This window comes from Mus caroli, unplaced genomic scaffold, assembly GCF_978045245.1.
Source record: "Mus caroli unplaced genomic scaffold, Mus_caroli_1 scaffold_12, whole genome shotgun sequence".
NCBI lineage: Eukaryota > Metazoa > Chordata > Mammalia > Rodentia > Muridae > Mus > Mus caroli.
In genome coordinates, this window is record NW_028227267.1 from 64,397,339 (window position 1) to 64,413,348 (window position 16,010).

A 16,010-nucleotide genomic window follows, 5' to 3' on the forward strand; every position below is an offset into this window, starting at 1 on the left:
CATATATGCGAGTATATATCAACTCGCTTAATGCTACAGTTGGCATGTCTTCTGCATCAGCTCAGTGCTACTGTGCAGTCACAGGGAGATCTTTAAGAAGTGACAAGTGTAAGTGCCACCTTAGGAAAGATTATATGTATTATATATGTATATAGGTAGTATATGTGATGTGTATATATATATATATATATATATATATATATATATATGTATATACATATATATACTATAAATTCCGTTACTCTAGAGAACCCTAACTAATGACACCTGGTTTTATTTTATTTTTTTTATATTGGCCTCCATTTTATTAATATTAGAAAGGAATATGTTATAAGAAAAATGCCAAAATATAAAGGAAATTTTTCTCATTAAGCTTTGAGTACATAATTCTTTTTTTTCTGTTTTGGAACTTTTTTTAAAAATTTTTAATATTTTTTATTACATATTTTCCTCAATTACATTTCCAATGCTATCCCAAAAGTCCCCCATACCCCCCCCTCCTTCCCTACCCACCCATTCCCATTCTTTTGGCCCTGGCATTCCCCTGTATTGGGGCATATAAAGTTTGCAAGTCCAATGGGCCTCTCTTTCCAGTGATGGCCGACTAGGCCATCTTTCGATACATATGCAGCTAGAGACAAGAGCTCCGGGGTACTGGTTAGTTCATCATGTTGTTCCCCCTATAGGGTTGCATATCCCTTTAACTCCTTGGGTACTTTCTCTAGCTTCTCCATTGGGAGCCCTGTGATCCATCCAATAGCTGACTGTGAGCATCCACTTCTGTGTTTGCTAGGCCCCGGCATAGTCTCACAAGAGACAGCTATATCTGGGTCCTTTCAGCAAAATCTTGCTAGTGTATGCAATGGTGTCAGCGTTTGGAAGCTGATTATGGGATGGATTCCTGGATATGGCAGTCTCTAGATGGTCCATCCTTTCATCACAGCTCCAAACTTTGTCAGTGTAACTCCTTCCATGGGTGTTTTGTTCCCAATTCTAAGAAGGGGCATAGTGTCCACACTTTGGTCTTCATTCTTCTTGAGTTTCATGCGTTTAGCAAATTGTATCTTGTATCTTGGGTATCCTAAGTTTTGGGCTAATATCCACTTATCAGTGAATACATATTGTGTGAGTTCCTTTGTGATTGTGTTACCTCACTCAAGATGATGCCCTCCAGGTCCATCCATTTGGCTAGGAATTTCATAAATTCATTCTTTTTAATAGCTGAGTAGTACTCCATTGTGTAAATGTACCATAATTTCTGTATCCATTCCTCTGTTGAGGGGCATCTGGGTTCTTTCCAGCTTCTGGCTATTATAAATAAAGCTGCTATGAACATAGTGGAGCATGTGTCCTTCTTACCGGTTGGGACATCTTCTGGATATATGCCCAGGAGAGGTATTGCTGGATCCTCCGGTAGTACTATGTCCAATTTTCTGAGGAACCGCCAGACTGATTTCCAGAGTGGTTGTACAAGCTTGCAATCCCACCAACAATGGAGGAGTGTTCCTCTTTCTCCACATCCTCGCCAGCATCTGCTGTCACCTGAATTTTTGATCTTAGCCATTCTGACTGGTGTGAGACACCTGGTTTTAAACATTTAAGTGACATAAAACAAAGAATAGACATTATGATAACAACAATGTCCCAGCTTTGGATTCAAAGAATCTGTGAAGGGACATGGCCAAAAGATGAGTGTCCTTCTAACTGCATACTCCACTTTTTTTGCTTTATTTTCAAACCTCCTGCTCTAGTCCCTATAAGATCACTCATTCTCCCAAACTTTCCTCAGTCTCTCAAATTGTTTTCTATTTGGGGACTTTCTCCAACTCTGTGCTGCCCACAGTTTGACCTTTGCCATTGGTATTTATTTTGCCTAGTGCCAATTTTGAGCCCCAAACAATCTGAGCACAGATTGCTTATGCTGACTCAGATGTAAGTGGGACGAATCAAATATCAACTCACTCAATGCTACAGTTGGCAGGTCTTCTGCATCAACCCAGTGCTTTCACAGGGAGGTCTTTAAGAAGTGACAAGTGTTAAGCGTCATCTTAGTAAAGATTATTATTATCAATCAGATACGCTTGTTTTCATAATCTATAGTTTGAGGCTGTAGTATAAATTAACTTGAAGCCAATGAATCAACTAGAATAAAGTGGTTATTGTGCTCATGGAGGGCACTATTTGGACTGTGGGATATGAAGAATGCTAAATGTTGAGTGATATGTAGTCTCCATAAATTTAGAAGAAAAAAAAAACCAGGGTAAAAATTATAATACAATGTTATGGGAAACAATTATAATACATCGTTACTGAGTAGGTAGGGTTCTAAATAATGGATTCAGAATGGTCAAGTCATTACAAACTGGTGTGTGAAAACGTAGTGAAAAAATTTGGAAATACTCTGAAATACAGTAGAGATCAAGAAAGACAGAAGTATGCATGGATATTGCACAGATATCTACATCAAATATCCATCACACTTAGGATTTAAAGTGTAAAGCACTCCTTTAAAAAAAAACCAACCCTAGAGAAATGCACGTGCTGGTGACTGTCCTCTGGCTTTGAGGAAACACTTCTCAGGTTCTACTTCTGCAGATCCGTAAGAAAGGGCTCAACAGATGCTCAACTCACTTGTTATGAGACTCAGACAGGATAACATGTCTAGTCTGACTCACATGTTGTGAGACTCAGACAGGATAGCATGTCTAGTCTGACTCACATGTTGTGAGACTCAGACAGGATAACATGTCTAGTCTGGAGAGAAACTGCCTAATCTGGAGAGACGCATACGTGCTTTAGGCTTTTGACATGTGGGCACAGCTACAGAGATGGAGGGTACTGTGCTGCACAGGTGTCTCTGATTTGGCCCTTATCCTAACATCAGACACAATCACATCTAATCCTCAAAGAAAAAAAAACCTAGAATAAGGGAAGCACCATTGGTCCCAACAGGAGACTAACTGGTTTTCTTGGCAAAGGTTAGTCCTCAAATGGCCGCTTCTGGAACACTACTTGTAAGTGGGCAGCACCCGGATTCTGAGTTGTCTACTCTGGATTCTATCCCTGCCAGTCTGTTGCAGTCTAATTACTTAATGCATTTGCATCTATTTCCTGTAATTGTTTCTGTTTTGCCACCTGAGCAGATGCTTTCCACTCAACTCAGGTAGGGAACAGCTCCACCCAACCCAGGAACCTCAACTTGGTTGCTGGAACCTTATTTTGGCCGTCTTTGAGTCTAGAGTGTGCACTCTTTCCAGAGTCAGAGCAGTTGAGATTCATTCTGCTATAAACAAGATCTCCTTGAACCACAACATTTGTGTTCTTAAAAGTTATGTTGTACTTCCTTGATTTTTGTAATTGCCTGCCCACACTTGGTAGAAGAGCCAAGTAAATAATATGAGAAACTGTGCATGACTATCAGCCTCCAAAGACATCAATGTGAGTATATGTTTCAAAATTTTCAAGGTTTTAAAAGCAACATTCCAACACAGTCATTAGAGTGGCAAGTTGGAGGTTATTGGTTCTACTGTTATGCACAAAAAAAAAATGATGAGAGCACTGACTCATGGAAAGGGAACATTGGACCTCCCGTTCCAAGTGTGTTTTGAAGGCAGGGCAAGCCCTCAACCACAGGGAATGTCAGCTTCATGGTGAAATATGTGTAACTTTCTTTTCTCTGATAATATTGAGTCAGAGGATGTTAATGTGGGCAAGACAATGAATGCTCTTAAATGTTCTTCTCAACCTTTAAGAAATCTTTTCTATTAAAGATTCTCTCTCTCTCTCTCTCTCTCTCTCTCTCTCTCTCTCCCCCTCCCTTTTCCCTCTTTCCTTTCCTCTCTTGTTACCAAGAGATATTTGGGGTACTTTGGGGGGCAACTCTCTTTACTTCCCATTTTTTGATATCTCTCAATAGAGATACTTGTTTCCTGAGCAAAGTGTCCAAACAGTTTCCTAGCAAAATATTGGCAAATGAATTTACTCCTTGCCAAGGAGAAGTTGACAAGTTCTGAAGTGTTTGTTGGAGTGTTTCATGGGTGCCTGGGGAAGGGTAGATGAGCCTCAGCTCTCCAAATGTCAGGACAATGTGATTTCTTCTAATTATAAGCTCATCCTGGTGTGCCAAGAGAATGAACTCAGTGGGTGGACACAGCTAACTGTGTTCGCAGGGACACGGAGATTATTAAGCTCCATAACAATGCGGCGGAAATCTCATCCCAGGCTCTGGTAGTAACAGATGACAGTGGGCGGGAAGCTGAAGCGACTTATCCAAATTTGTCCAGATTTTTAATATGTTACATTCAAACCAGGCTTTATCAGAACTGCCTGGACTTGTTGGGTTGCTGGTGGATAAAAATAAGTTTTATTGGACACTTGGTCATTTTATTCGATCCTGAATATTTTTCTTGTGTCAATCACTGAAGAGCAAAATTTTGGTCACAGCTAATTAGGATCATGTGGCTTTACTCTAAGGGGCCATGGCTATCGGTGACTAAACAGTAAAAACACCCTTTTTATTATTTCTAACTTATTACCCTAACTTATTTTTTCTAAATCTAATTTCTAATTTAAAACTCTAAAAAAGGAAAACATAGACACAAAGTCTCCCAAGCATCAATTAGAGTTTTGATATATTTGGCACTACTTTTTCACAAAGTAACGTCACATACACAAACATAGGATAATGGAACCTGGTGCCCGGGGGACCTGATTCTTGAGTGAAATAATTCTACCACTCCTGTAACAATATGATTTTCATTACTGTTTGGACTCTTTAAATATGGGGACAGATCTTCATGTTTCTGAAGGTCCACTCTGGGGACTATTGGACTCTAGTCAGATTTGCCCCAGAAGGTAGAAGTTACTGGAACTTAGAGATTAAAAGCTTCCGAAAAGCTATTAAACTTCTTGTGGGAATTGTTTGCTCCAAAGAGTACTTTAAGCTAATTCAGCCTTTAGGATTCTGATTCTAAGTAGGATATAGCATGAGAACATCGCTGCAAAGATTGATATCTGATGGGCTGAAGAGATGGCCCAATGGTTAAGAACACCTGTTGCTTATTCAGAGGACACAGTTCCCTTTCCAATGGTCACATAGCTATTTAAATGTGTCTCAAGTCCAATTCCAGAGGATGCCCAGCTCTCTGCTGGCCCAGTGAGTACAGCACACACATGGTGCACAGCCATATGTAGGGAAAAGCATCCAGAAATAAGAAATATATCTTAAACAATAATAGAGAGATGCCCACTCTTTCACTTGTCAAATCTGTGTATATATGTCTTACAGACATGGCAATTGAGTCAATATGGCTGTTTTAGTCATTACTCTTAAAAATAATGATAGCAATGGGAACTCACCATTTATTAGGGACATAGGATTTGTAACTATTTGTTCTGTGAATCTTGCATCTATAATTTTTTAAAGTCACTCTGAAATCCAGCATAGACCAAAGCAGGCAACTTTGGTCAGAATGAGGCTTTGTAGAAAGAGTAAGGCAGGCTTGTGATGTTCACACACGTGACATTGTACATAGTTTGTGTAGGTGAAGGACACAGTCCTCCAACAGGGATAACATTCAGCCTCTCTATGACCTGCATGACATTTGGCACAGGAAAAGCATGCTGCCTTGCAGAGTGAGTAGTTGGGTGTTCTCCATAGCAGGCAAGAGGATGTTCTCATCACTGGCATGGCATCCCTGCTGGGGAGGAACCCCTTTAGAGCCCCTCATCTGCAGCTGATGCATTCTGAGCTCTTGGGTCCCTTGCAGCACCCGAGCCTACCCTGACCTTCCCTCCACCTGGTAGCCTGTCTTGAAAGGGTGCAGCTTTGAATTTGGCTCCATGGAGTATTATGCGCTGTGTGGTTTTGGTGGGGTCTTAAACTGTGGGCTGATGGACACTGCTATTGTTCTCCTGGATTTCATAAAATGCCTAATGCAGGTGGACCCTCAAAAGTGTAAGGGCATATTTAATAGATTCTATTACACTGAGAGAAAATAGTGTTCATGGTTTGGCTAAAGGACCAGTGTTGGGGATTGGTTCTAACATTTTGAATTATTCCAACCTCCAAACTCGGGAATCTGAATGTCCAAACGCTGAAGGTCCTTGTCCCCAGTTGGTTTTTGGTTGATCAGTAAATAGCTAATGACTAATGTCTGGGCAGGTAGACTGAGGTGCGACTTTTGGATTTGCAGGGGGTTAGGAACTGGAAGGGAGGAGAAGGGTGTTGCTATGATTTGGAAGGAGATGGATCAGATTTAGACCTTTGGAAGTAAAATCATCTGAAAAGTAGGTGAGAAGGAATGAGTCCCTGGAAGAGCTGCCCAGAAGCATCTTGGGCAGCAAAGACCAGAAGGAGCCAGGGCAACAAAGATAAAATATAGAATTATAGGGCAAAACCAGGATTTCAGGAGGAAAATGTGTGCTAGCTGTAGGGAGGATTAGAATTACCCAGCCTTTGAGCTAGTCAAGGCATTTAAAATTAATTAATTTGTGCTCCCACCCGGGGAGCACAAAGCCTAACTAATTCACTGCTACAGACCAGCCAACTTTGATTGGCTATTCTATACAAGGGCTCTGCAAATTCAACTTTTATGAAGTCTTCAAAGCCGTGTATACCACTTGCTTGGTGAGGAAAACACCTATCTACGGCACACAGCAATATATTAGCTGCTTCTGACAGTGCTGACTTCTGTGCTGACACTGCCCTGGTTTCTACGGAAGCTGCTAAAGTTTGGAATCAAACCCAGCCTGGCTATGCCAACATATTGAGGAAAGCCATTCCCTAAATGTAAAGAGAAAAAGGCTTAAATGCATTCTACAAGGCTTTGCTCTTCTGTGGATGAGGCAGATCCCATACACCATGATGAAGTTCTGTGGTCCATCTATGAATCTCTGAAGAAGCAGCTTGAGTTAACTGAGTAGACACTCGGAAGTAACATGGACTGAATCTACTTGCTGGTCAGTGTTGAAGAAAGCACAAAGGAACTTTTATAGATTTGATGTGTAGAAAACCATCTATTCCTGATATAATTACTGTACTGCCTTCAGGCCTCAAGGCAATGAGGTGGAAATGATGGAGTAAGACCCCAGAAGTCCTTCTCTGGCCTTTGCATGTGACTGCATGCATACATCCACATGATTACATGCATGTACAATACAACCCAACCCAACACACACACACACACACACACAAACTTTGATGTTGGAAATTATATGTACATTTGAACACATATTGTATTTTATATAATTATTAATACTATTTAATTTGCAGTGAAGTCACAAATGGAAATTAATGTACTGATTAGTTTCTTGTCTTCAAAATAAATGAATCATTTATCTGTTACTTTGATCTAATTTAATACTGAATATGAACAAATAGTTATGCCTGCTATAGTGCTGGGAATTTTCTGTTTTATTCATCATCATCATTATCATCATCATTATTTGTGTGTCTGTGCATGTGTGTGTGTGTCTATACAATATGTGTGAGTATGGGCAAGCACATGGCAGGGTGATTGTGCTGGGTTTTGAGAATAGCATTTTGGAATTGATTCTGTCGTTCCACTGCGGGATCCAGGGATGAAACTCAGGCTGTCAGGTTGGCAAAGCAAGCACTTATTGGCTTTGAGATCTCAAAGGTCTGGGAACTCTCATGGATGTTAAGTGGAGAACCTCAGCTTCCATAGTCTGCAGGCAGAAAGGGAAAGTTACAGGATAGCAATGACCCCAAGGTGCACAACTGTGCTTGCTGTCCCTGATGGCATTCAAATCCAATGCTGTTGTCAGACAGCTGCATTTCTAAAGAGTGAAGGCTCTTGGAAATGGAGGAATATTGTGTAGTCTCAATAAAATAATTCACATAAAAATAGCTTCTGCTTCCCTTTGGGCAAGTTATATAAGCCACCAGAGAAAAGAACTTGTTCCAAACTGGAACTAGCAACCTATTTGTTGTGGGAACGGCTCTCCTAATGTTTTAATACTATCTGTGTACTGACTGGCAGTAGACTAAAACACACCAGAAATAACTTCCCTTTAAAAAGTCGAACATGGAAGTTTATCAGGAGAAAAGCACTCATCGAATCTATGTACCCTGCAGCTGTGTGGTAGAACCACATAGGTGTCAGTGAAGGACCTTAGCCTCCTCAGTCTGCGCGTACAGAAGGGGAAACTCGCAGGATAATAATGACCGTAAGGCACACAACTGTGCTGTTCCCGAGGGTGTTCAAACTCTAATTCAACTCTGTTGTCAGTCTGCACTTGTAAAGAGGGAGGGATGTGGGAAATGGAAGAATCACTGTGTAGTTTTGTAATTCATGATGTAAATGATGCCCTAGAGATAAGGATGCTAAATGAAAGAAAGACCCATGGCATGGCTCCTCTGAAGAGAAACAGAGAGATTAGATGGGCATCCGTATAATATGAGTTGTCCGCCGTGGGTGAATCTGAGAGGCGGTGTGTTGTAGGGGCTCCCACTCTGCACTCTGGAGCTAGACTCCCGGTTAACTCTCAGCTCAGTGATCTAACTTCTGACTTAGTGTCCCTGCAGCCAGAGACAGACTAGAGAGATACCAGACTCTAGCTTCCTGAACTCTTGGAGGTTTAGATTCACTGCCTCACTGTCACTGAATGTATTTGGATGCATGGATTTCAGATGGTTTTCTTTTAAATTCCAGGGGTGAAGCCCAGTGTCTCCAGGGGTCCTTAATAATTATTCTGTTTGTTTAATTGCTGAGTCAGCAGGGCCATTTATTGATTTAGAAACGTTCACATGGATTATCGAAGGAATGTTGCTTTATTACTCGTGAGGAGGTCAGGATAGCGATTCTGTCTTTTACCATATGCGGAAGGATTGCTAAGAAAGAAAGAGAGGTGGATTGGAACAGAACCGGGGGTGGGGGTAAGTACACGGTTGGTTCCAGCCTCAGGGGAGAGCTCAGCTGACAGATACCACTTTTAAATAGCACATACTGAAAAAAAAGGCAATACAGGCATTAAAAAAATTTATTTCTACCCCAGGGACCACTGCTGGCACTCCTTTTTCTTCCATTGTACTTTTATTTGATGTGATGGTTTTAGGAACAAATTATTATCTTTATAATAATATTTATATTATAAACATTAATAATATTTAGTAGCTACTTAAAGTTTATATGGACTAGATCATATAGAGCTAGCCTCTATTATTGCTTCTTATAGGTAAGGCCACTTACTGATTTAGAAGTGTTTAGGTAGAGTTTCAAAGATACATTTTACTCTCTGTGAGAAGGTCAAAATAGTGATTCTGTCTTTTCCGAGATATATGGAAGTGTCCCCAGGAAAGCAAATGAGGTGGTTGGAGTAATTCAGGGCTGGTGGGGCACTTCCTTCTTGCTTCTGATGGGTTCTCAGGCCTTGGGGGAATTACCCCACCTACCACTGTTGCAAGTGACTGGAGTTACTTTTGATTGGACTGGCAATCAAGATGCTTCTTCTGTTATTGGCCAAGGTGGGAGGCAAACAGGATGCTGTTTTCTGGAACTTTCATCAGAGCAACATAGTTCTGGGCTGAGTCAGCCTTGGGCTGCCTGTGACCTCTATCCCAGCTCCCCTTTCCCAACACCTGCTTCATCAGCTGATTTTTCTCCAGGTGTTACCCTGGATCCCTCCAGTATACTCATTTTATTTTTAAATTCCACATAGAGTTGGGGTTTTGACTGGTTATACTTAAATAACCCTATTTCAGGTTGGGTGTCATGGATATTGCATCTGGAAAAAAATGAGTGTTTTAACATAAACCACAAGTTGTTTTAAAGAAAATATATAAATAAATAAGTGTATAGGTGTTATATATATTTGGTAAAAACTGGGGTCTGGCTAATGGCTGGGGAAAGACCACTATAAACCTTCTATGAACTCTGAACTCCCTGGGTACATTCAGTGTTCCAAATTGGAGTATCTTGAAAAACATTAATGAGAACATCAAGGGAGGATATCCTTGGATTGGTCTCATTAATAGGAAAAATAAAGACTTGGAAAAATAATATGCTATTAATTTATATGTGGGTGTAAAGGTCTAAGGCAAATGGCTTTGGAGAGAAAATAGTATTATTTTCCCTTCGTCCAGACTACGGCTTTTCACCTAAAACTGTTTAATATCTAAATCAAAGACTCTTTTTTTTTTGGTATTATTTCTCCAACTAATAAAAGCCTACACAGTATAAATCCTTTTCAACCAAACCAAGAATCAGTGTTGGAAATGGCTATTAACCAGAGTGGATATTTCTTGACTATTTAAAGTCCACATCTTCTAGACACACATGACCTCCCTGGTTGTGACTCAATTCCACGGTATTTGCAATGGTTCCATTATTACTCTCTCACCTTGAGATTTACTGTGGTCCTCGGGATGGAACTGTCTAGAGATTGAAGACTTCTCTCACCAAATCTCCCTTTATTTACCCACGATGCTTTTATTTTTATTTCAGAACTATAGTTTTAAACTTTCAGGGTGAAGCTTGGGCTAAGTACATGTGTCAACACACGAAACTGTCCTACGCAATGCTTTCCAATGAGATTCTCTCAGAGAGCTGAGCCGTGCAGGTCACTAACAATTCCCAGAGACAGTGTGCTCCGGAGGAATCTCAACAGCTAGCTCTCGGCAACAGGTACTTCACTGAAATGACACATCACCACACATTTGGCTTATGTTTCCAGTATGACCTTTATTGAGCAAGGACTGCTGTGACATTTTACATCGATCAAGATAAGGTTGCGAACTGTGCAGATCAGCAAGGTTCTCCCATGAACAGAAGTCCATTTTAAATGCACCAGTGAGGTAAACGTAAGTATTCATATATAGCTTTCTTAAGGCTAAGAGAGTTCTGTTTCACTTATTATTTTTGGCTCAGTTGGTACTCTGCATAATACATCTCAAGACATCCCCCCGAGTGCCCCTCTTCCAACAGCTCAGGAAACTGGCGAATTCCCTAGGTACATACACGATCATGCATTTGAATTCCCCCCAAGGACTGAGGAGGGGGGGCACCCTGAGCTTGCATGCAGTTCCCTCATATTGCACAAAGGAAAATACAATGTCTGGAGCCCCCATGGGAGAACCCATTCTGTTTTGAAGCTGTCAATCACATGCATTTTGAAATTGTCGTATGGCTTAACCTTTTGCAACGGACTCCAATCTTAGTCACCCTGGGTGACTTCCTTGACTATGGCGTGTGAAGTGACCTTTTCTACCTTTTTAGTTGAGACCAGCTTCTCCTCAAAGGTCTCCTCATGCTCTTCAACCTTTTGAGTGACGGTTACAGATTTGGTGATGTATTTGGTAGCACCATCGCCCCCCTCGCTGGTGATCTTTTCTACCTTCTTGGTGACCACCACTTTATCATCACTGCTATCCTCTCCTTTCTTCTCCTCTGCAGGGCTCACATCTAAGCCATTAGTGACCACCCCTTTCTCCTCCTCCCGCCCACTGCCCTTCTCCTGAGTTTCCTGCTCCTCCTCCTCCTTCCCTTCCACCTCCCCATTGATAGCTATGTCTTCCTTCTTGGACTCCTGCGGGCTTCGGTCACTCCCTTCCTCCTCACTGCCCCCCTCCTCCTCTGCCTTGTCCTTCACCTTCTCCTGCGGCTGAGGCTTCTCCTCTTTGGTGTCTTTCTCCAGGCTCACCTTTACCGACTTGCTGATGGTGACCACCTCCTCCACAGCCTTCTCTTTCACCGGGGACTCGGCCTTCTTTTTATCTGCAACATCTTTTGGCTTCTCCTCCTTTTTCTCCACCTTCTCTTCCTTGGGTGATTCTTTGGTGACTTCCTTCTTCTCTTCCTCAACTTTCTCTTCCTCCTTTTGCTCACCCTTCCCGGCCTTGGCCTCTGGTTTTGGCTTTACTTCTTCCACGGGTGATTTGGGCATAGGGGATTTGGCTTTCTCAGGCTTCTCGACCTTGATTTCCTCCTTGACAGCCACTTCCTCAACCTTTCCCTCAATTTTCTTTTCCTCCTTAGCTTCTACTTCCTCTCCTTCACCTTCTGCCTCGGTTTCTCCTTCTTCTTCTTCCTGCTCACCTTCATCTTTTTCACTGGAGCCTTCCTTCTCAGATCCCCCCTCTTCTGCCTGGTCTGACTTGACACCTTCATCTTCCTCCTCTTCTTCCTCCTGGCCTTCCTCTTCTTCCTCCTTTTCCCCTTCCTCCTCCTCTTCCTTAGCCTCAGGAGACTTCACGGGAGACTTTTCGGCTTCTGGTTCCTCCTCCTTTTCTTCTGCCTCTTCCTTCTCCTCTTTGGCGGAGGCTGCCAACTCCTCTGCGATGGCTGTGAGGGTTTCTTCCATTTCTGACTTCTCATCTTCCACTTTAGTTTCTTCGATGATCTCCTCCACAAATTTGTGTTGGACCTTGAGCTTGGGGGCCTCGACTTTGGTCTTCTGAATCTTACTGGATATTGTGACTGAGGGCTGTCGGTGTGTGTACAGAGGCCCGGTGATGCTTCCTGAAAATGTGCTAAATCTGGTCTCTTCCCCCTCTAGGAGTTTCCTAAGGAGAGAACCAAAGAGGATGAGACATCAAGAAAGACGTGTGGTCTTCTAATCTTCATTACCACAAGCTTAATGTAGTGGGCACTTTTGAATAAATAGAATCACATAAGGAAATACTCTTTCTACCAGGGCAGTGAGTGCTTACTGCCATTTCATCAACATGTTTATCATATCCTGGGGCAGATTCTCCAAGAGTGCCAGACAGTCCTCTGCTGCAGTGCCTAGCCACTCCCAGTCGACAACTAACCACACCCAGTCAGTAAATACAACACTGCTGCAGGCATGCAGTTGGTGTAGGTGTAGTATGAATGTGCTAAAATGGTCTCTAGTGGCCAACCCACTTTGTTCCCCAAACGGTCTCCTCCCTCATCATTTGAATTGCCAAGATTTCTATGAAGTTTAAAAGCAAATAAAATGTTCAATTTAAAATGAAAACTACTGAGCATAAGTCAGAATGTTGATGAATTTAAATTATTGCTACATACTAATATAGGTGAAGCAAATTATAATTTGTTCAGTGACAGAATGTCTCTTTGTACAATCGTTTGGTTCCTTTAAAAAGAAAGTGCAATTTATTCTTGCTATAACAGCCTTACAGGAAGTGACTGCCTCCTCAAGAGCTGTATGCTTTGAATCTGGCCAACAGAAAGACAGCATTACTTAGGAGACCTAGAACCAGTTTACAGATAAAGAGATCAAACCTATATTTGCCTATATGTTTAGTTCTATATGTTTCTATACATACACACTTGTCTAGATCTAGATATGAGGGTATCATACTTTACATATGTAGATAAATATACATTAAATTTACACTTCTAGCCAGATTGAATGCATGTATATCATCCATAGACTTAAAATAAGTGCACCTATATTCTAGTGTGCCTATATCTAGTCTCAGCCAGAGGATGGCAACAGTAAGCTGTAACAGAGAAATAGGAGAAGAATGACCTGGTGTTTGTCCTTGGCTTTATAAAAGAGAACCATCAGATGAAATATAAAAATGAAAACTTCATCTGCTTGTCAGACATACAGATGCTTAAAACAAAAATTTAAACCTATTGCTACGCCCCCAGCAACTCAAAAAGTACTATTCTTTTTGTGCATATTTGGGCTTTTTTCATACAATATATTTTGGTCCCCTCCCCCAGTTCCACCCTCCTCCCGGATCTTCTCCATAGTCACTCTTTAAAGCTGAATCAGGTTGATAAACCTGTATCTGTAATACTTAGGATTCTGTTTGTAACTGAGCTGGGGAGTCAGGGCTCTGAGCCTGTCTCACTCGGACAGCTTTGGCTTAAGTGGGGAAGGCTGTTCGCAGCAGCCTCTGCAGTGCCTGTAGGGTCTGGACCAAGTCTGTAGAGATCCTGTACCTGTACGCGGCGATCTCGATGTCCAGGGCCATCTTGACGTTAAGGAGATCCTGGTATTCTCGCAAATGACGAGCCATTTCCCACTTGGTTCCCCGAAGTTCATTTTCCAACTGCTGGATGGTGTCCTGAAAGGTACAGGGAGTCTCTAGAAACTTCCTTCACAAGACACTTGCTATTCCCTGCCCGGAGCTCTTTCCTACCCCCCCCCCAACTCCCCCTCCCCGCCAGTCCTGTGAGCCTCGCAGACATCCCTCCTAGCTATCCCTCCTTCTTTTATGGTAGTAAAATTCAAAACAAAGCAACAAAAATCAACCAGACAATTCCCAGGCACTACACACACGGAGACTGGCAAGCCTAGAACGCCCCTAGAAGGGAGCATTGAGGAATCTGAGGAAGGTCCCTAGCGGACTTTGCACCCCCCCCCCCCATCCCCGCCCAAATTCTGGACTGAAGCCAGCTTTGAGAGCTCCGCCCGTCGCGGCTGGAGGCAGGGTAGGGAGTGGAGAGTAGGGGGTGAGGAGGGCGGGGTGGAGATGCGGGGGTGGGGAGGGGAGCGAGGAAGGAGGCAGGAATCCAAGAGACTATCTGTGCTCCTGCTTATTAAACGGTGTATTTCTCAACGACCAGAATGTGCCTTTTTACTTTTACAGTAGAATCTACCGTAGGAAAGCAAGTTTTTGAAGGAGATGGGAATTTCTAAGTAGTTGCGGCAAGTGGGTGGGGCAAGGAGGAGGGGCGGAGCACAGACCTTGGGCTATGGCTAACCCGCGTCTGTGAAGCTGGTGCGCGCACTGGAATGCCGCCACCAGGGAGCGCGACCAAGAGGGCCTCTGGGCGCGCTCTCGAGTGTCGTGTCGGGGGCGCGCGGCGCTGGCGCTGGCGCAGGCCGGCCGCGCAGCCGCGGTTCCTACCTGGTAGCTGCTGAGGTCGTGGTTGTGGCGCTCCTCGATGTCGCTGAGCTGCCGCTCCAGGGACTCCTTAGTGCCTCGCACCGACTCGAGCTCGATGCTCTTGGACTGCAGCTGGCGCCGGTACTCGGCGATCTCTTCCTTGGCGGAGCGAATGGCCTCCTTGTTCTGCTCGGCCGCCTCGGTGAGCTTGGCGTAGCGGCATTTGAACCACTCTTCGGCCTGGTGCATATTCTGGTCTGAGTGACACTCGAGCTGGGAGCGGATCTCCTTCAGCGCCGTAGAGATGTCGGTCTTCAGGTAATCTTTGCGCTCTACTGTGATGTGCGACGCCTGGATCTGAGCCAGCAGGTCGGCCACCTCCTCTTCGTGATTGCTCCGCAGGAAAGCCACCTCATCCTGCAGCGACTGCACCTTCTTGTCCAGCTCCACCTTAACCATCGACGACTCCTCGATGTCTTTGCGCAGCGCGCGAATGGCAGCCTCGGTGTCGTCCCGCAGCCGCGCCTCCTCCTCGAAGCGCTCCTTGAGCCGGTGGATGTCTTCCTCCAAGTGATCGGAGTCCAGCTGCACTTGAGCCTTCTCGTGGTTCACCATCTCGAGGGTGGCGCGCAGCTCTCGGATCTCCTGGTCGTAAGCATCACCCAGCTGGGCGTGCGAGGCCTGCTTCTGCCGCAGTGCCTGGATCTCTGCCTCGATCTCCTTGTTCTGTTGTTCCAAGTAGTGCACTTTCTCGATGTAGCCGGCGAAGCGGTCGTTCAGCCCCTGCAGCTGCTCTTTCTCGTTAGAGCGGGACAGTTTGTAGTCGCCGCCGGAGCCGCCGTTGAGCAGCGACGAGGACTGGCTGAAGTCGAGGCTGCTCTCGGCCGAGCTGAGCATAGCCGAGCTGTAGGCGAGACGCGGGGCGAGCGCGCTGCGCTTGTAGGAGGAGGACACGGTGCTGGGCGAGCCGCGGGACCAGGACTGCGAGCGGAAGCCGCTGGACGGGGAACCGCTCACGCGGCTGAAGCTGGAGCGGGTCTCGGTGACCCGCCGGTAGGCGGACGGGTTGCCCAGCGAGTCCAGCGTGTAGCTCATCTTGGAGGCCTTGGGGTGTGTGGCTGTCACAGCGTTCTGCCGGCCTCGCCGCAGCCCCTTTATAGCGGAGCAGCTGGTCCCGGGCCAGGGCCCCGCCCCGTGGAGGCGGCGGCCGAGGAGGCGGGGA

General features: G+C 44.3%; 1 protein-coding gene and 1 pseudogene across 1 annotated transcript; one reads left to right on the forward strand and one right to left on the reverse strand.

The window, feature by feature from the left end:
• The first annotated feature begins 5,687 nt into the window (after positions 1–5,687).
• On the forward strand, positions 5,688–6,898 carry LOC110308968 (solute carrier family 25 member 3 pseudogene; annotated as a pseudogene).
• A 3,797-nt stretch (positions 6,899–10,695) lies between these two features.
• Nefm (neurofilament medium chain) lies at positions 10,696–15,993 on the reverse strand. Its single transcript, XM_021182297.2, has 3 exons — positions 14,810–15,993; positions 13,899–14,023; positions 10,696–12,523 (listed from the first exon to the last, which is right to left on the reverse strand). Exons 1-3 carry the CDS (start codon positions 15,881–15,883, stop codon positions 11,176–11,178), a joined length of 2,547 nt encoding a protein of 848 aa, XP_021037956.1. The 5' UTR covers positions 15,884–15,993; the 3' UTR covers positions 10,696–11,175.
• Between the last annotated feature and the right edge of the window lie 17 nt (positions 15,994–16,010).